Here is a 20243-nt window from a genome sequence, read left to right as displayed (position 1 = left end):
TAGACTTCACCACTAGCCCCCCTTTCTCATATCCACCAACTCATACACATTCTTGTCATATGAATAATTTGTAGGCTAATCTACCATTCATCCACAGTAGAGTGTGTTATTCAAAGGAACCATAGAGAAAGTACATTTGAGACGCAGCAAAGTGGCTTAGAAATCTATAGTTCTTGTAGAAGGATATAGGGGAATATAGTTACTGATTGTTACGTACATACCATGAGAAACAAACTATATGCCCTTGGGTGAGGCAAAGTGGATTACTTAAAATATCAATGTGCCAAGAAAACAATAATCCCAAAGAATGCCATTTTTATTAAGGGTCCCCAGCCAGAGGTGGACTGAAAGCTTTCATCCAGGAGGCAGCTCCAGACATATATTTGGCAGACAATACACTCGAATATAATTGAGCCCTATCCAACACACATTCACAATACAGGACTGTAATAAAATCCCTTCAAGGGAACACATAAAGAATCTGGTTATAGGGTAAATTGTACTTAAAGCACACATAGGAATACATACATAGAAGCAGCCAATAATATATCCTCTTGCCTGCAATAACCTGCCCTTGCATGCAAAGGAAACAATTTGTGAGGGCTGTAGCAGGAACACGTTTTATTCCACAAAAAGACAAGTGAGTAAACGCTAAATACAGTTGTTAAATGATTAACTCTTCACCTTCAATAAATGAATTTATCAAAACTTGTATCACCCCTGTGAAAAAGTAATTGCTCCCCTAAACCTAATAACCTTTGGCAGCAACAACAGCAATCAACCATTTGCGATTTCTCACAATGAGTCTTTCCCATCACTGTGGAGAAATGTTCCAATCTTCTTGGTAGAATTGTTTTAATTCCGTCATATTGCAGGGTTTTCGAGCATAAACTGCCTTTAAGGTCATGTCACAGCATCTCAGTCAGCATACCTGGACACTTGTTGGCTCTGGCTGCCCGGCGCTCAACCTTGCAGACCGCGGCCAGGACTGGCCACTGACGTCAGTAGGCGTTCTCGCTGATGTCGGTGGGCGGTCCTGCTGACTTTGGGGGCATTCCCGCTGATGTCAGTGGGTGTTCCCGTTGATTACAGTGAGTGTTCCTGCTGAAATTGCGGGAAACACCCCTATTTAAGGGGGAACCTAGAGGGTTCATACATTGACCCAGAGTTCCCAGGTATGTCAATCAGATTTAAGTTGGGACATCCGTTAGGCCACTCCAAAACCTTCATTTTGTTTCTTTTGAGCCATTCAGAGGTGGACTTGCTTGTATGCTTCGGATCATTGCCCTGCTGCATAATCAAACTGTACTTGAGCTTTAGCTTACAGTGATAGCCGGACATTTTCTGGTAGAAAGCAGGATTCATGGTTCCGTCAATTATGGTAAGTCACTCGGGTCCTAAAGCAGGAAAGCAGCCCCAGACCATCACTGTGTTTCACTGTAGGTATAATATTCTTATTGGGGAATGCTGTGTTAGCTTTACGCCAGATGTGATGGGACCTGTGTCTTCCAAAAAGTTCAACTTTTGACTAATCAGTCCACAGAATATTTATACTTAACTTTGTAAGACCGGTTCTATTTCATTAATATTTAGATTCAACGGGGCTGGCAGTAATCATCCCTGGTGTGTCTTGTAAAATTGATCCCAATTATGAATTAAATTAAGTTAATTGTTGATTTATTTACTAAGGGGACAATGGGTAGGGTTGTATAGCTTTTTTCCTTCTATACGTAAAATGATCATTTAAAAATGTCACTTTTGTATTTACTCGGGTTACGTTTGTCTAATATTAAAAGTAGTTGGATGATCAGAAACATTTAAGCGTGACAAAATGCAAAAATACAAGAAACATGACACATGACATCACTACTATCGTGTCAGTGACAAAGATTCTACATTTGGCAAGAGCAGGTTTAGTATTTTATAGCAGGTTGAAAAAAAGACTTCAGTCCATCAAGTTCAACCTTTCACACATACCTAGTTCTAAAGTTGATCCAAAAGAAGGTAAAAAAACCCCTACTTGGTGCAATTACCAATTTTGCCACAACAGGGAAAAAATTCCTTCTTGATTCCATAGCGGCAATCAGATTACTCCCTGGATCAACTTTCTAATACAACTGTCCTTTTAGCAGTTGTAGCCTTTTATGTTATGCTTAACCAGAAAAGCATCCACATCTTTCTTAAAAATATCCACTGAGTTAGATAATACAACATCCATTACTAACATAAATTACTAATTACTATTAGGTCAAAAATACAAAAATAGTGATAATTAATATTATCTTCCAACTATGGATTCCATCTATATTACATACGACTCATATCACATTTTTAGCTAGTTTTCTCAATTCAAGTACTTTTTTTTAGCTGATTTAAATAATTTAGCTTTCATCAAATTTAGTGGTATTGATTTCTTGTGTAAAAACTTAGTCTTAGCTTTTGCATAAGATAATGCTTTCAGACTGCTGCACATCAGTCATTCGTATGTGTTCCAGCCCAATCTATTATACCAATAATTCTAGTCCAGATGCTGACACTCTAATAAGATTCTATTGAGAAAATTATTAAATTGTACAAGTAGGACTTATTTTGCATTGCCATAAACAGTCAGCTCATTGTGGTATATGAGCAAGGAAACTTTTCTTCAATGCTAATCTACATTACTATATGCAGCATTGTACTTCTTGCTCAAAGAAAACAATGAGTTTATTAGCCAATGTTGAAAACCTGTACAAAATGCACACAAATAAGAGTACTAAACATTACATACCAAAATCTTCATTAATTATCTGCAACGGAATTGCTTTCTCTACACAAATTAGTTTGTTGTGATATCTGCAAACAAATTTTGTGGATTGATTGCTTTAATATGTGCAGAAATGTCTCACTTTAATTTACTCAGTCCTCTCATAAGTAAAAATGGCTTGTCTGGATTTCTCACAGGGCACATTAGGCTCCTGTGTAGAGCACTATTTAGTGTCCTTGATTTAGAGGCCTGATCCAGGGCAGTGCTCCAGTTGCCCCTAGGCAGCTGCAGTACTCCTTAAAGAGTGCTTGGGAAATGTCATATCCCGGTGCCCTGCGTCTTGCATAGTGTAGATAAGCCAGTCAAGATCACCCTTGGAAAAACAGCACACCAGGGGCTGATCCCCCAAGAGAGAGCGTTTTGCAGCAGAGGGAAAGTAGCACCCCTGGATCTGTTGCCCTAGCCTCCCTATCCTCCTTTTCTTTACTTTTCCTTTATATATCAATCGTTGGTTGTCTGGGGGTAGTGTGGTTGGGAAATCTGTAGCGTCCACACTTGGTGGACACGTGCGGTTTACTAATCCTTGATGATGACTAATATCCGTGAATGCAGTGGTGTACTTTAGGGTGGGCAGCCAGCCCCGTTTGCCACTTATTTAGGGAAGGTGCTACCCGAAATTCCCTCTCTCTCAATGTCTCCCTACATTCTCCACTGACTGGTTCCTTGTCCGTGTCTCCTTTCTCATAGATCTTGCATCTTCTTTTTCGTCTGTCTACTGTTTTCTTTCTTCTGTCTTCTTCTGCTTCTCCCCATGTCTTCTTTCTTTGTCCACTTCTCCATGAACCATGTCAGCCAGTAGCCTGTAGGCTAACGAGTGGACCAGCTGCCTCTACTTACCTGGGTGTAACCCTTCTCACTCTGGAGCACCCAGCCGTAATCATTCCATCCAGCTGAGCCTTTTTTCCAGGATTGAAACCTGCCTATTTAATCCAGTTTTGCCCTTCAGTCGTGGCCTTTGCATCAAAGTTTTTGGACCATTTTGCTTTGGCCTTCACCTGTACCTGTAGGTTTCCTGCCTTCAGCCCTGCCAAGTGGGCTTCCTACCTTGTGACCTTCCAAGTAGCCTTCCTGCACTTAGCCTTGCCAAGTGTATGAGATTCTGGTAGAATGTGTATAAGATTCTGGTAGAATGCCTGTGTACTATGTTTATCAATGGCATGTTAAACATGCCCTTGTTGGAAACTGCTGTCCTCATGCAAAATGTGTGCTGGAATTTAGTGATGACATCATTTGAACAGGTAGTACGTTAGAATGAATGCTACAGGGACAATATAAGTGACAACACGGAGTACTGGACCCAGCTGCACACACTACAACTTGATAAGTCATTATTAGGCTTCCTAATATAGCAGACTTTTTGGAATACAATTAGTAGACTTTTATTTTGTATGAACCATAGCGACATGTTATAAATAGTATAATCATGTCCAACACCAAAAGAATTGGGTTCCTTCCCTAAATTTGCATTTGTTGTGGTTGATTTCATTTGCAATTAATGATGGAACTTCACTTCCTAATTTGTGCCTGATGGATTTGAAGCTTTATATTTAACAGAAGCACTGGTATTAGTTAGTGGTTAGGCTTTGATGATACTAATGTACAAAATGTATACAAGCAACATGGATTATAGATATAAAGCAATATATGTATATGTATTTCATTTTGTTACAATGGATTTAATTCCCTGGGATATTTACCCAATCAGAGACCAAACACATATTGTCTCAAATCAAGAACATGTGAGGAACAAAGGGAAAATATAAATCCCATGACAGATCCTTGATGTTAAACACATGGGGTGGTTGGTAACAATGAACAACATTCACTGTCCTCTGTTGTCCAGAACGCAATAAAAATCTTTATTTTGGATAAAGTGTGTGTGTATATCTCTGTCCACATGTCCATGACTCAAAAACAATGGCAGCAGGGTTTTCCCTGTTCCATGGGAAATGAATCCTCGAACACGCATGTGAAGGGCTTCACTGTTCCAAGGGATGTGTGGGCAGCTAATATGATGCAATGTCTCAGACCCTACATAATCGCTGGTCTAATTTGTCATGATGAGTTGCACACTGTTTGCGTCACTGGAAGCCGAGGCTGATCATTGTTTTCCAACAAATAAACGTATAAATGTAACCTTAGTGATGTTTAAAAAAAATCTAAAAAATCTGTTTGTAAATAAGGCAATACAACTATTTAAAAACAAACTTTGTGGAATACGACAGATGCCTGTAATACGTCTTTTCCATGAAAACGGCTGTTGTTCTTTGAGACTCATTTTTCTGTTGTCAGACCATGTGAAAGGATTCTCAACTGCTTTTAAAGATCAATGGCCCATATTCTGCATTCAAATGGGCTAAGAAAATTTAAATACAAGATACATTATTTGTTATGGGACTACTGTAGTGATGTGTGTGGTATAATCATTACCTAGGTTATATATGTTATAAAAAACATCTACCTGTGATCTAAAAGTTGCTTGTGGTTCAAAGGTGTCACGGATCAAGAGGTATGATGGGAGCGGGAGTGCTTGCGCCCAAAAGGAGGCCCCAGATTAGTATTGGCAGCCACATAAAATAATTATTGAGCCAGGCTGCCTATGCCAATCTCAAATGAATAAACCATAGAAGGTAGATACTTGCTTGTTTAGTGTCCTTCTCCATAGAATAACATGGGGAAGGTAGGCCCAGGAGAAGTGAGACGATCCTCCCATGAGCCACTTTGCCTTGAGCAGTGGTGTATTTACCTTTGGGTCCAACCAAGGGCAGCGCCAAGGTCTACCTGTGTGGTCAGTGCATTTGATGCAATAAAAGACACTGCATGCCTTTAGGAAACAGTGCGCCAGGATATAACATGAGCACATTTTAATAAAGTCTTTAGAGGCCTTGTAATCTGCCCAATGTGCGGCGGTTGATCGTATGAGAGGGAGATCTGTACTCTCCCTCTAGGTTTTATACCAGGGGACAGCCTAGGCCAGGATACACCTCTGGCCTTGAGGGTGTGCAATAATATCCCTCTACTGATTAGTTGCTTTGTGGAAATATCTCTGCTCATTTGTTTATTTGTTCTCATGCCTAATTTATATTGTTATCTGATGCTTTAATACCTTTTTAGTTGTACTGCAGTGTATAAAGACAAAGTTTTGTTCCTGACAAAGCAGTGCTTGTTTGGCTCAATACAGAAAGTTGCCCACTTTAATGGGATGGAAAAGCTTATGTCAAGACCTTTTTCACTGCAGCCATATTTTTATGCTGAAGACTAAGTGCTTCTGATTGGGTGTGTCATAGGATCCTCATTTCTGAAGGACCTGAGAAGAACATTGGCAACCATGGCCAAGGATAGTTTTTAAAGACCCATGGTTTCTGTAAAGAAAGGGCCTCCATGATGGTCCTTAAAATCACTTGTCAATGTGTTACTACATATTTTTAAAAACACTAAACATGCATGCCAAGCTATATTTGTTGTATTGATTTTAAGCTATTATATCTCTATTTATGTTTGACTGGTCCTTGGATTAAAACACCTTAAGGAATTTAAAATGTTCAAGAGTTCTATTTTCTATAAAACCAGCGCGAGATGCAGCCAGACATTCATTCTTCAGACCCTGCTGTACATTTCTTCACAGCTGAATATGTGCAATGCTTGATGTCAATCTCTCTGTTGATCATCAACTGCTATTTTAATAAACAACTAGTCAGAACTGGTGGGACTTGTATTTTTAGAAGAATCTATCCTCTCTAGTTGCTCCTGTGGGAAAACCGCTCTGTTTTATCTTCTAGAGGAATGAATTGTTTAACCTCTTGTCCCACAGCTGTTCCCTTCAACAACAACACAAGAAAATATCTTTCTAAAGTAACAAGCAAAGCTTTGCAGATAGCAGACAGCGCCTTTTCCAGACCAATTCTTTCCTACAGTCAAAACAACAGGCCGGATTCCTGGAGAAGTCATGGGAGCACATCAAAGTAACGGTTTTACTGGCTCAATAAAAATAGTTCACTGAATGAATAGAGTGAATAATGTTTGTCTTCATTAATATTAATTATTAAATATGTATTGCTAGAGTCAGCAATGTATTTATTGGTGTAATGTATTGCTGACAGGAATGTGTCTTCCCATGCATGGGAACAAAGTGAAGGCCACTCTGGGCACTTATTTCTCTTTAAGCTTTGATGGTTCCATGCAAGTAATGTCTCCTAATGTGTCTGCGCCTGACACTACTCTGAGTTCTCTTTTACAGTCTTACGACACACTCTTTTTTAAGTATAATGGGCAACGTCAAAAGATGAGGCATGTCACATCAACATGCCATGTAAACATTTTTTTAACTATACATTCTGTCAACATTTTAAATAAGTCTAGTAAAGTACACCAGTGTACTAGCTTATTAACTACCTTCATTAACCTTGAAAAATAATTGTATTTATTGACCTCTGGTAACAACAAATGTATTACTTTTTTTCCTGTAAGAAACAAGATGTCTTGTATAAAAAAAACCCTTCTAGACTAACAAGTTTGTATGGAGGGATAGCCACCAAAGCTCTCTGCTAGTGAATACGAATATGTGGATATATATATAAATATATATATATATATATATATATATATATATATATATACTACCGTTCAAATGTTTAGGGTCACTTAGCTGTTTTCATGGAAAACAAGAAAATGTCTAGCTGTGCATTCTCTAATGATCAGAACTTGGATTAACAAACACAATATGCTATTGGAACACAGGAGTGATGGTTGCTGATAAAGGGCCTCTGTATGCCTATGAGAATATTCCATTAAAAATCAGATGTTTACGGCTCAATAGTCATTTACAACGTTAACTAGTCTACACTGTAGACTGTTAGAATGGTATGTTAGATTTAATTTGTCTAAAATAATATTATATAATATCTTATATTGCGTGATCTCAGTTTCTATTGGATGAAACAGTTAAACAAAACCAAGTCACAGAAAAAAATAATTTTTATTAAAAAAAAAGTTTCTACTTAATGAAAACCTAAACTATGGAGGAAGAATTCCTTCTAATACATGTCTATGATTGCTAATAGCTCAACTAAAAATTATCACATTATGTAGAAATGATTCCACAAAAAAATGTTTTTCCTAATTCGCACAACTTTGCCGATGTAATCAGGCAGAATGCATTTGATAATTTTAGATGAGGCATGAAATAACCACCCATCTGCCACAAGCATCAACCATATGCAAAATGAATATGTTGCATACATACATATGCATTCCTGCTCTTATGTATACGTGGATTGTTTTAAATTAAGTTTAATGATCAGAGCCCTATACACCTTTTGTATAACCCAACATATTGTTGGGCCACATTTTTTGGCACTATATCAATAAATGATGATAAAGTTTGAAGGCTCAGGGCACAGGTCAGGACAGGCGATGGCCAGTTTGCTGTGGAAACATGGCACCCAAGCTACATACCTAGTTTGTCTGGAAGGAAATACCTGCCCAGTGATGGAAGGCATACATCCATCTACACAACAGTCATTACAACATGATTCTTGTGAATTCACATTACAGCAGTGTGAACCTGACCCTGCAATATACTTATTTACTCCATGGACTACTTTTGGATGGTCCATGGGTACTTCAAACCTGTTTTCTTCTAAAATGTATAATAATAATAATAATTATTTTAAAGTGGGTACTAAAGAAAGGTTGTATACTGGGGTCATTACAAAGTAGATGTAATTGGTTGGAAATAGGCCAAAAACATTGCACTACAGGAAAAATCTATGTCAGTATGGGAAGCAGACCATTGCCTTTAAGATTAATTACAAATAACATGATTATGACTGATGCATAAGCACAAAAAAAGAACTGAAAAACCAAAGTCATAAAGGCTAAGAGGACTTTCTAGCGTCTTTTGTCTAGTAAAGATGGATACAGTCATAAATATTACTTTTAAATAGTGTGATTTTGCCAGTGGGGAGAAATTAAACACCACCCGTCCTAGGTCACAGAATAGGGTGTAAGGGTCTGGGATCTGTTTCCCTGTAGGTTTTTCACAGTCTGTTTCTTTCAATATACCGTAGTTTATGAAGCATACAATATATCCTCCAACCACTTGGAGCCGCTGGTGCTCAGGAGTATTTGCTACTATGCAGCTTGCAGCCCTTTTGAAATCCACTGCCATCAGCTTTGAATAAGATTTACTATATTCTTATTCCCATGGGTTGCTGCTTTTTGAGGGCTTCCATAATCATCCTTGAATGACAACCTGGGGGACTTTTTAAAAGTTACTTTATTTTTTTATTTTCATAAGGCCATTACTTTGCCCCTTGATTAACAAGGGGTCAAAGAGAACCCATGTTTTATTTATTTATTTTATTTTTAAAATGTTTTACGTAAGTGTAATATTTAAAGGTTTTTCAAATAATCCATGTGAAAAGGCAGCATGTGTAACATCCAACAGAGGACTAAATAGGCACTAAAGAGAAAGGCATCAAGAAGATTCACAAGAACGTATAAATGCTGGCCTTTAAATGCTTATGTCCTTTTTTACAATATAATTTCCTAAAAGGACCAACACATATAGATTTTTAACCTGTTTTCCCACTAATACATGTATTTATTAAACCCTATAAGTATCCCATACAGGCATGTAACAAATTATAGTGTTTCTTTACTATAACACATGACGGCTCATCATGTTTCTATTTCAGCGTACTTCATCTCAACTGTAAGTAGCGCCACGCGACAAGTTTGGAACATTCAAGGTTGGGCAGCTCCTGAAAAATAAACTCTTGTCTGGAAGCCTGGATAAATGACACACAGCAGTCTTTAAACTATAGCCAAGTCTGGCTTATCTCTAAACCCTCTGCCTGAGCAGAGGGGACAGCTGGAGGCTTCATGTGGGGACAGACAACATTTAGATACGGTGTGTGAAAAGACAAGGAGGGACAGAGGAACGTCATTTGCTTTGATTAATACTTCTCTCGTTATGGCTTATACACTGCGTACACATCACAGGGTGCACATGGAGAAACAATTCTGGTTGCATTTCTTCTACAATATTTTTAACAAAAGGCTTTCCTGATAAAGTGTAATGTTACAGGCTGCGTTAGTATTTAAGTTTAACTTAACATGATTGAGCCCATAGTTTGAGCTGTAATATAGTATAGGAACAGGTTTTCCTCCTGCTTGTTTTCCCCATGTTGTCATACATCCTGGGTTTTAATACTATGAAGGACCATAATCATAAAGAGCAATTTGGGACCAAAGCTCTAAATTTGTAATAGTCAGTATAAAAACAGGTGGAATGTTCCTGTTGAACATTTTTATATAAATACATTTTGTATAAATCTAGCCCTGTTGTAATGAGGTTATAGATCTCTTCAGTTGTATAATGTTATAAGGTCCTACTTTCTATCATAATTTTTTCCCTTGTATGTACTGTAAGAGCCTTCTAGTCCATAGGGAGAACTGGGACGTGTGAAGAAGTGAAGAAAGATCAAGCCTTTTCCTCACATTGCAGTAAGTGCATGCGTTCATGAAGTCACGTGGTCACCATGAATAATATTCCAGCAGTCTACTGTATTGTCCATTCACCACAATTTGAAGAACGAGCTAAAACACTGGCATAGGGCCTTGAAGATCTTTGCTTGCCATGGGCCCTCATATTGCACAATAATGTTATCACAATGTATTTGTTCTTGTATTTGACACCAGGGAACAAATTCCTTACCCTGGAAACTGTTACGTGATAAGTTACATTGTATGATAAAGAAACAGGCAATTAACTCATTTGTGAAGTTAATGCAGTATAATTTAGCATGGGATCATGCAGGGGGCACATCAGAATCTGAGCGCTATAGTGAATACAACCCGCCCTGTTGGGTAACCGCATTCCCCAAAGTGCTTATGGACTGGATGGGAATGTACAAAGACATAGGTAAAAACCAAAGAAAAATGAAGTAAGACACCACACACATAAAATAAATATAACTGCACATTTGGCGTACATATTGACAGAGATAAAATATTGACTAATGTCATTTTACAGCATGAATCAACAAGAAAATGATCAGTTTGTGCAAATGTTGTGTTAGTGTGTCTTAACTTGTTTCTGCATCCAGTTTTCTGCTAGCTCCATAGTTTAGTTATCTCAGAATTCATGGCTTGAACAACTGCTTTATACCTAGTGGCCTCTTTATGCCACCAGCTTACTCTCTTGTGGCTGGGGAAATAGATATTTGGGTGAGCTTTGTTTCTGAATAACATGATATTGTCCCTTCACCACCAACACCAACAACCAAGTAAAACCCCATACCATCTGCTCATAGATCAGGGATGTCTATGGCCTGCTACTTGTTTTGTAAGAAAGCACCTAAAAGCCCCTAATACATGTAAGGGGAAAATGCATGCACAACACATAGCCTTGCAATGTGTTGATCACTGCTCTGATATGCACAAGGCCACTGGCATGTTAGAGAATGGTAAAGTCCACTGCAGGCCACATTAGCCATCAGTCCACTCTGCCACCAGAAACATGTAAAGTTTGTTAACATCTCCACCATGCCACACAGAAATAAGCAGAAACCAGATCACAAAGCTGTCAAATCCAGACACATTCTTTAATAAACACATAAAGAATAGTGAACAGTATGAAGATATTACATGCAAGAAAAACAGCAGAGAAAGTAAGAAGAGTATTATACTCACTAGGTACACATTGGGTCTCTTGGCCACTCCAGGTCCCATCCATTTGACAGATGCGTTTAGAAGATCCAACCAGCACATAGCCTTTGTTACAGGTAAACCTCACCTCCGAGCTTGCCAGATAACTGGTCCCTTCCTTTTTCCCATTGGCGGGGGGTTTCAGCCACCCACATGAAACCACTGTACATAAAACAGGGGGGGGGGAGCTTAATAAAAAAATATGGTAGGGAATAGAAATATTGACGATAGCATAAACAGCTTATTGATCCAAGGAGAAATCTGACATTTTGGGGTCAAGAAGGAATTCTTTCCCTGTTTAGTGCAAAATTGGAAAGAGCCAAACTGGGGTTTTTTGCCTTCTTTTGGATCAACAGCAACAAATTAACAGATATAGGAAAGGCTGAACTTGATGGACGCATGTCTTTTTTCAGCCTATATAACTATGTAACATAAGCCATTGCTTGCTTTCAGTGTAATGAAGATTTAAATGGCATTAAATGTAAACAATTAAGCCAACCTTACTTATATCAAACAGCGATGCATGCTTTTAAAAAAAGTCCGCACCTGTTGTAAACTGGCTTCAGAATTGAAAACCAGGGCCAATATGGCAGACAGGAGTCAGCATTGGAAGGTAAGTGGCAGGAAAGAAGCCCCATTCACAGCCTTCACAGAGCTAGGGCTGGAGCTGACTGCTGTTAAGTATATAATGTGGAGGGAAGATATTGGGCTTTAGGAGGGTTAGGAGCAGGACAATTTTGACCAGGACACTAATCTTACTTCCAGTGTCCAGACCAGAACATTATAACTCCAGGGGTAAAACCAATCCATCTTATTTTTTATGGTAATAAAGTTCATATATGTGCAAGTAAACAATCGAGTATGTACATGCCACCTTCTGTAACTAATACAATAGATCCTGGTTACGCACAGGGACGCATAGAGAAGATTATCTTACCCGGCTGCAGACTGTCCACTAAGCTCGCATGGTAAAAGTGGGATAATTTGGTTGCATTTCCTACTCCTAGATCCCGGGTAGTGAGGACATCAAACCTACAGAATGTATCTGAGCCACATAACTTGTCCATATCTTCTTTGATTGGATCATTGGGGACTTCTTGGACAGAAAAAGTGGGCACAAAATGTGGGTCGTGTTTTGTTTTATAAGTCTCTATTAGAAATTGGGAATCATAAGTGAAGAGAGAACTTTGGTTGGTCACCGCCCCTACAAAGAATACAATGGTTAGTTTATTAAATTATCATCATGTATAAAAGAAGGTAAATATTCAATAGACTAGTGTGAAGTCAGATTTACTAATCATGCGTTAATACTATTTCCTATAATTTCACAGAAAGATGATAAGGTTTTTGCGCCTTGTTATTAATAAAAGCACAATGGGAGGTGTGGTGCTAAAGGGTTTGTTTCGAAACAGAGATGAAAAACATCCTGCAGATTTCGTCCTGTTCTGATTTGATCATGAATTGAATGATGTCTTTCTTTCGCAAACTATTCATTATTCCCTCATCTCATCGTTAGGATAACACACAATACAGAAAGAAAGGCGGCTGCAAATCCGAAGGAACACAAGATGGAAAAACACGCAAACTGTATTAAGTATAAGGTACCACCCCAAAACACATCACTCCAAAGGAAACAACAAAACAAAATATTGGGCTGGATTGGGATTCCACAATGCTATGGCCTCACAGGATGCATATTTTGAACTTACTTTTAACAGGGTGTGGAGCACACATACTAATACTGTAGTAGGCAGGAATCCCATTCCCCTATATGACTTGTAGAAGCCATAGACTCTATATACGTTGTCTTTTTACTTTTTTCGCACTCAGTCAAACGCCAGTCCATTCCATTATATATGGCAAACAAATTATTCATCACTTACAGTCGGCACCCAGCTGGAAGAGCTCCTGAGGGGAAGCATCGAGCGGTAGGATGGTCCCATTTCTAAAGGTAAAATCATCTAATGGGTTATGATTCATCACTCCTAGAAGCCCCTGTGTTCGGTTCATAAACTTATCAGGTAGTAAAGCGGTAACACTCAGAAAACTTCCTCTTCCTCTAACCTCCACTCCAGCTCCAGAAGGGAACATCACTGTGACATTTTGGTTGGTAGCAGAATACAGAAATACCCCTAAGACACAAATACGAAATATCATAAGCATAATAAATAAAAAAGATGATGTTTTACCTAACAGAATAATTAATTAAAGTGACCTATGAACCAAACAAGTAATGATGTTCTGTCTCTGGTTACACTATATTTGTAAAACTCTACTAGGGAAAATAAGTTTTACACTGCTCTAGGAACAAAGACTACTGATCCCAAATTGGGCCAAAAAAAGAAAAAATTGGGCCAAAAAAAGAAAAAAAAAGGCTTTGCATACGGGACATTGGAGGAGTAATGCTTAAAAGTACTTAAAATCGAACTAGCGTTTGCCTCCGGTGGTAATCTGAGACATCACTGAGCTTGTCTTATAAGCATGTCTCTGAATGTTTGCATTTTTCCAACAGATAAAAGGAGAGAACTGTGTCTATATAGGTCTTAAATGGCCCTGTGTATTGCATAGACAATTCAGGGACATTCAGTTCAAAAATGTACCAAGGCATGTGCTTACCACTGAGATCGATCCAACTCCGATCAAAGTTGACCACTTCTTTGTTCAGGAGGATTTCCAGTCTCTGTGAATTTCCAGCTAGACGTACCTCAATAATGTCACTATTATTTTCTTTCATGACCACCGAGGAAAATCCAGTTACAGAACTGGCAGATCCTTGTAGATAAAGAAGGCATGTTATAGAAATTATAAACAGGAGATCCATTGCACTCTGGATTATAACCATAATAAGGCATCTAAAAAGAAAGAAAATCTGCCAGTATATTTCAGATTCAGACAAACATCAAGCATTCATTCAACCTCAATATGTTTGGCTGGTAGTTTCCTAAGCACTGTATTACTTTCCAAAGTACCTTTATTATATTTATTTATACATTTAATTATATAGTTTATTAACGGTACATACCATTTGAAAAAGTAGCAGGTTGTGTCCGGCCCTGGGTGTTTAGAGCTGTGTAAGGTGATGTGACCAAAGTGTACTCTCCTTTACCCTTGAAAGTGAAATTAGCCCCATCCAAAGTGATTAAGTGAGGATCCCCAAATGCAGATGCTGTAAAATTATTAGATGAGACAACAGTAGAACAGAGGTGGTGTTAAAGCTTCAAAACATTTCATAGCATTGTAGAGTAAAAGCGATCACAAGTACGTTGACATTATACTTTCCTTTGTTAACTAATCACACTGTGTGTATGTCGCATGTGTTTCCTCTAACAATAAGTAATGCATGTATAAAAAAATGTATACAAAATAATATTTACTACACAAAAATTTCATGTCAGGAAAAACTATCTAAACTAAATGCTTTTTTCAATTATTCTTTGTCAAACCATAGCTTATTATACACCGTATTACCCCTAAAGTGTCCATGTATATTTAAAGCACATTACAGCTACCCTAAATAGGCAGATTATCTTCGCAGTGAAGAAGGCGGCAATGCACAAAATATCCACTAGATGGCAATATTGACTTGAAAACTGCAGACTTTACCAGTGCAAAGCTCGGCTATGTTGATGGTCCCCAAATCAGACTTCAGCACTCATAAAATGTCATTGGTGTCACAAGCCGGAGACAAGTACAACAATGAATGACAGAGCACACTAAGGGGACCTTTTGAATTTTATTTTACAGTACTATATGCTAGCCTGTGTAATACCCATCTGCCTTTGTATTGGCTGAAATAAATATAAATTAATAAAAAAATCCTTATTTTCATTTAATGTACCAGCTGTGTTGATATATATATTTGTATACATATAAACACGCTCACTTTTAAATTAAATATGCAATATCATTTGTATAACGCTCACAGTTTTTCCCTGTATTAGTCTCTTGGCATGGATCATACGTATGAACAATGAAAACATTACTTTGTTGGGTAAAAGTACTTGTAATGATTGAACTCTAAACAGTTTATGGTATATACTTTATCCCCAGATCCTGAGTAGTACATACCAACTTTTGGTGGCTTGTATGTGCGGCAGTCACTCGATGGTCTGAGCTCTAAGTAGTAGTGGCAGTTATTGGACCACAGGCAGCAGTAGTAAAAGCTAATAACATCATAGATCCAATGTGAGAAACCTGGGACTCTGGGAGGCTTCTTGTATGGTGGGGATCCCCAGTCGTGGCCTCGATCTGGGGTGCTCCCCCCTAGAGAGTCGCTGGTAAGGACTTGCACTCCTCTGGAATCATAGCAGCACTGCTGTCCTGCTGCGTATAGTGGGCTGTGGAGAGGCAGGCAGGTTGTAGAGAGCACACAAAAGAACACAAAATCCACGTGTACATCAGATTTATGTGACATCTTGTATACGGTTCCAAGATTATGTTGGCGGTATCATATGAATGAGGTATTACTGCAGCATGTTTCCTTGTGGTTCATATGTTTTCTGTAATACTTAATAAAACCTTGGAATGTCTTTGAGGCTGTAGACTAAGCAAGTGCTGTGTGTGAAAAGAAAGGAGTACAAACTGGTGATCTTAAAGTCTAAAATGTGTTCTTCCATAGAGTTGTTTGTCTGACGTCCAACACAAAACCTAGTGTAGGGTTCTATACAACTTTTTGTTATTCACAAAAAGGAACCCCTTCATTTATAACATAGATAGAACTAGCTTAGGTTGGTTTGTGGTTTAATCATCGCTATGAGAGGAGCAGTTTAAAGATCTCTTAAAGGCCGGAATCTAGAAAAGGTTTGCGAGACATGGACCTTCTGAAAAGATCTTGCAGATGGGAAAGGCAGGTGATGAGGTGAAAGGAGGTGAGGTGTGAGCCGCAGGCAGAGTGAAAAGATCAGTGAAGACAGACATTTGAAGACCTAGATATGTGAATATATTCTGGTGCTGCAGAAATAAGATGTTCATTTTGATGTAATGATCTTGAGAGGTATATATAAATCGGTGCTATGATGATGCAGTACTTCGTCTAAACATAAAAGAGGGCAGAAGAAAGTTACCTGCCATAGATCCCCCTCACACAGTGCACAGCCCCAGGGTGGTAAGTACATACGCTGCCCGTCTCTATGTCACATCCATAATCTGGCTGCGAGACAAAAGAGAAGACAAATACAAATCAGAATGCTCGGTTTTATTCTGCTTTAGTCAACAATATTCCATATGGATGAAACCTTTTTGGGCATTGGCACCGTGGCAGGACTGTGTATAATACTCAATTTGATTTGCGAAGACACATAACTTAAGCTCAGAAGCTTAAGATTTGTAATGAGTCAATTTTACCTTCCAGGTTCCTGATTACACCTTCTGAATTTTTATTTTTATCATTTTTGTCATCTAGCTAGTAGTACTTGTAGAATTATTTTTTAGATTAAAAATAAATTTAGATGACATAAACATCTTGTTTTTTACTCAAGTCCCCCATTTGAAACATTTACAATCTCCTCATTTTGTATACTTTGAGTTACTACTATATTATAAAACTATAGGTCAGTGTACAAAAACATGCATTCAGGATCACGTGACATACGTGAAACCTTCCAGTGTCTGCTCGGGACTGTGCGAGTGTGCAAGGACAGTCAATAATCTCTGGTAGGAAGTCGGGAAGGCTCATGTCGCTTTCGTGCCATTTCAGACATTTTTCATGTGCCCAGCCAGCAGAATCCTTTCGGAAGTCTTCTCCAAGATGCCAAGCCATGGCATGGTCCACACTCCATAGTGAATGTACATCCCTAAAAGAAATTGTAGAGCATTGAGCCTTCAAAGACTGCCACCTAAAACTTTGATGTGATCATAATGTGATTCATTACCTATGTTTTGCTAGTTTAAAGAGTATACAATTATTGTATTTATTGATCAGATACACGGCAACAATTTCATTGGAAATTTACAGAACCCTTGGCAAAACTGAGCTTTTGTTTATGATGAAATAATGTCGCAGACATTGGAGGCCACCGTGTACTGGTTCTTGGATTTATTTATTAATATTTGAGAGGATGAGATGATTGAAACATTAAATTTCCAATATTCTCCTAAAAAAGGACATAGTTCACTTTACATAATAAATAGTTAAAAGGGCAAGTTCTATTGAATTTCATTTGTGATTACATCTTCACTCTGCATTCATTTGAACTATGTAGGGCTCGCATAGACATTCTTGGAGGTAAATCTGGGTCCTCTGAAGTGCGTTACAATCTTTGAGTTGCAAGGTTTAAACTTTCCACAATACACATTTAACTTACAATGTGGCGAATAAGACCTCATCTTTCATCACAGGTATTTAAATATATTTGAGAGGACAGTTTCTCTGTATTGTTTGCTAACATAAAGACCCACAAATGGGGCAATTCTACCTATTAACCAATATGAGGAACAAAAACGCAGACATAGATTGACATAGAGGTGCGTTGCCCAGTGGAGCTAGTAATATGTTATCCAGCTTCACTGATCTGAACTTGCTAGGTAACTTTGTGAAATGGTATAGCGACTAAGGCGGGATAACACAAAATCCCATTCACAAGTCATTCTGCAAACCTTGAGTACGGCCTTAACAACGTATAAAACAAGTACAAATATTGGTGTCTAAAAGTGTATCACAGTGTTCTGTAACCCTAAAAGTTTCAATAATATGCATAAACAGTGTGAAATGCATTTACACATTTTTCATGATATCGGTATATTTCTTTGTTGTTAAAAAAAAATGATACAAACAGGTTTTCATAGATGATGATCATAAAACACCCCAGTAAAGACCTCCACCTAGCTTTAACTCTAAACTAAGCTTCATATCAACTTCTTACAGTCTTAAAATATTGGGCCACAGTCACGATCTATAAATACCTCTCCATCTACTTAAATAAAATCTAATTTGTTTGCTCAGTAATATTACTAAAACCCACATTTTTAGATGCAGATCGTTAGTAAAATAACTTACATTTGTCCATCTTCATACTGGCTGGGGTTAATTCTCAGACTTCCAAACTCAAATATACTATGTTCTGGCTTAGCGGGCTCCGGGGTGAATGTGAAAGACCCATTATTGTCATGATGCTTTGCTAAAGAGTACAAATAGTTCCAGGAGGCCGTCCAAGAAGGGGAATAAGGTACACCTTAAATGTAAAAATGAAATATACGCAATCATTAGAAAAATATTATATAACGACTAACCAGGCAAAAACAAGTGTTTTCAATATTAGTGCAATATGATTACATGAATCATCCAGCTGTCACCCTAAGTAACAACATAAAGCCTTTTTATATTAATCAGAATCTGTGCTATTCTATTAAAATACTTTATGTTTCAATAAACATGACATTTGAGGGAGAGATCTTGGGCATGTTTCATTTCAGTTTTAGTTTTTGAATACTTGCAATTTCTTAGAAGAGAAATTAGATTTCTCAAGGAGTTAAGAGGTTTGTTTTATCTAAAAAAAAACAAATGGTAAAGATGCGCTGCTCATAAAATACAATAGAATTATGGTGTGAAGTATATAGGAAACCTTTAAAAGGACTTGGAAATGTCCTCTGATTTGCAAAAATCCTAAACATAGCAATGATGAAGAAGTCAGCAACGCGTTTCACCCATCGCAGCGGGCTTCCTCTAGGCTAGACTTCATGTTGCTGACTTGTTCATCATAGCTGGTGATTTTTTCTGCAAACCCTCATGTAAGGTATTTGCGACTATTAAATGATATACTGCTTTCATATATGCTGATTTTGGCTCTTTCCTTATTTGGAGTCTCTGTTTTTACCACACTGGGACGCTTTCAAGATATCTACTTGGCATCCCTACAGAAACCTACAGAAAGACCTCCTATATTGCACTTAAGGCTTAACACTATCCTATGTTTAGGATTTTTGCACATCAAAGGACATTTCAAAGTCCTTTAAAAGGTTGGACCTTTTTATGCATTTTTGAACACCTTCCTATATACTTCATATGGTGAAGAATTCTTCCATAATTCGTATTTTCTGAGAAGTGCATCTTTACCAAGTTTCTTTGATATGTTTATTTGTGATTAAGGGTATCACAGTTCAGATTGAAGCTTCACTATCACTTGAGCGTTTTAGACACACTTTGTTTTTTTCCCCAGGTTTGTTTTATCTGTTTGGAAGCAAAAGAGTTGATAATGTTTCGGATCAATGCAGCTCAAGCGGTGCCCTGAGAGTCCTATCGATTCACGGAGTCTTCCTTCACAGATCTCCCTATGCTTCTCCATGATATGCAGCCTTCTATGTGACATGTTGGACAACATTGTCCTGTCCTGGGCATTTCAAAGTTTGAATGAGTGTGTATTTTGCAACTGTGTAATACAGATATCAGCAATGTCAATTACCTAATTCCTGGTAACCCCAGACTTCAATATTGACCATTTTTTCCTTGAATGCCTTGGGGTCCCATGTAACAGTCAGCGTGCCTTCTGTATTTGGAGTGCCGTAATATTGCCACTTTGTGTCATTTACCAAGGTGCATTTTTCAGTCTCTGACACCTTTCCAGGATGCACTGAAAAAGTAGATGTTTCTGTGAGAATGCACTTCTATAGTCTGAGCAGGTAACAAAATAGAAAACAAATGTATTTAGTCATTTTAAATACGACAACAAGAGACAAATATGGGAATACACAGATACATATCATGTGCAATTCTAGGCAAATCTTACTTAAA

At 38.0% G+C, this 20243-nt stretch overlaps 1 protein-coding gene across 1 annotated transcript in view; it reads right to left on the bottom strand.

The window, feature by feature from the left end:
* Positions 1–20243, bottom strand: part of SUSD2 (sushi domain containing 2) — a 64681-nt gene that overhangs the window by 15380 nt on the left and 29058 nt on the right. The window contains exons 16-25 of the mRNA XM_053473496.1: positions 19915–20082; positions 18513–18687; positions 17109–17310; positions 16582–16667; positions 15587–15855; positions 14541–14684; positions 14135–14290; positions 13402–13650; positions 12456–12722; positions 11504–11680 (exon numbers count right to left, since the gene is read on the bottom strand). Coding sequence (XP_053329471.1) covers positions 11504–11680; positions 12456–12722; positions 13402–13650; positions 14135–14290; positions 14541–14684; positions 15587–15855; positions 16582–16667; positions 17109–17310; positions 18513–18687; positions 19915–20082 — 1893 coding nt within the window. The remainder of the gene's footprint in view (positions 1–11503; positions 11681–12455; positions 12723–13401; positions 13651–14134; positions 14291–14540; positions 14685–15586; positions 15856–16581; positions 16668–17108; positions 17311–18512; positions 18688–19914; positions 20083–20243) is intronic.

Source organism: Spea bombifrons, chromosome 1 (assembly GCF_027358695.1).
Source record: "Spea bombifrons isolate aSpeBom1 chromosome 1, aSpeBom1.2.pri, whole genome shotgun sequence".
NCBI lineage: Eukaryota > Metazoa > Chordata > Amphibia > Anura > Pelobatidae > Spea > Spea bombifrons.
Note: the sequence above shows the minus strand (reverse complement) of the source record. Positions and strands in the feature narration are given on the sequence as shown.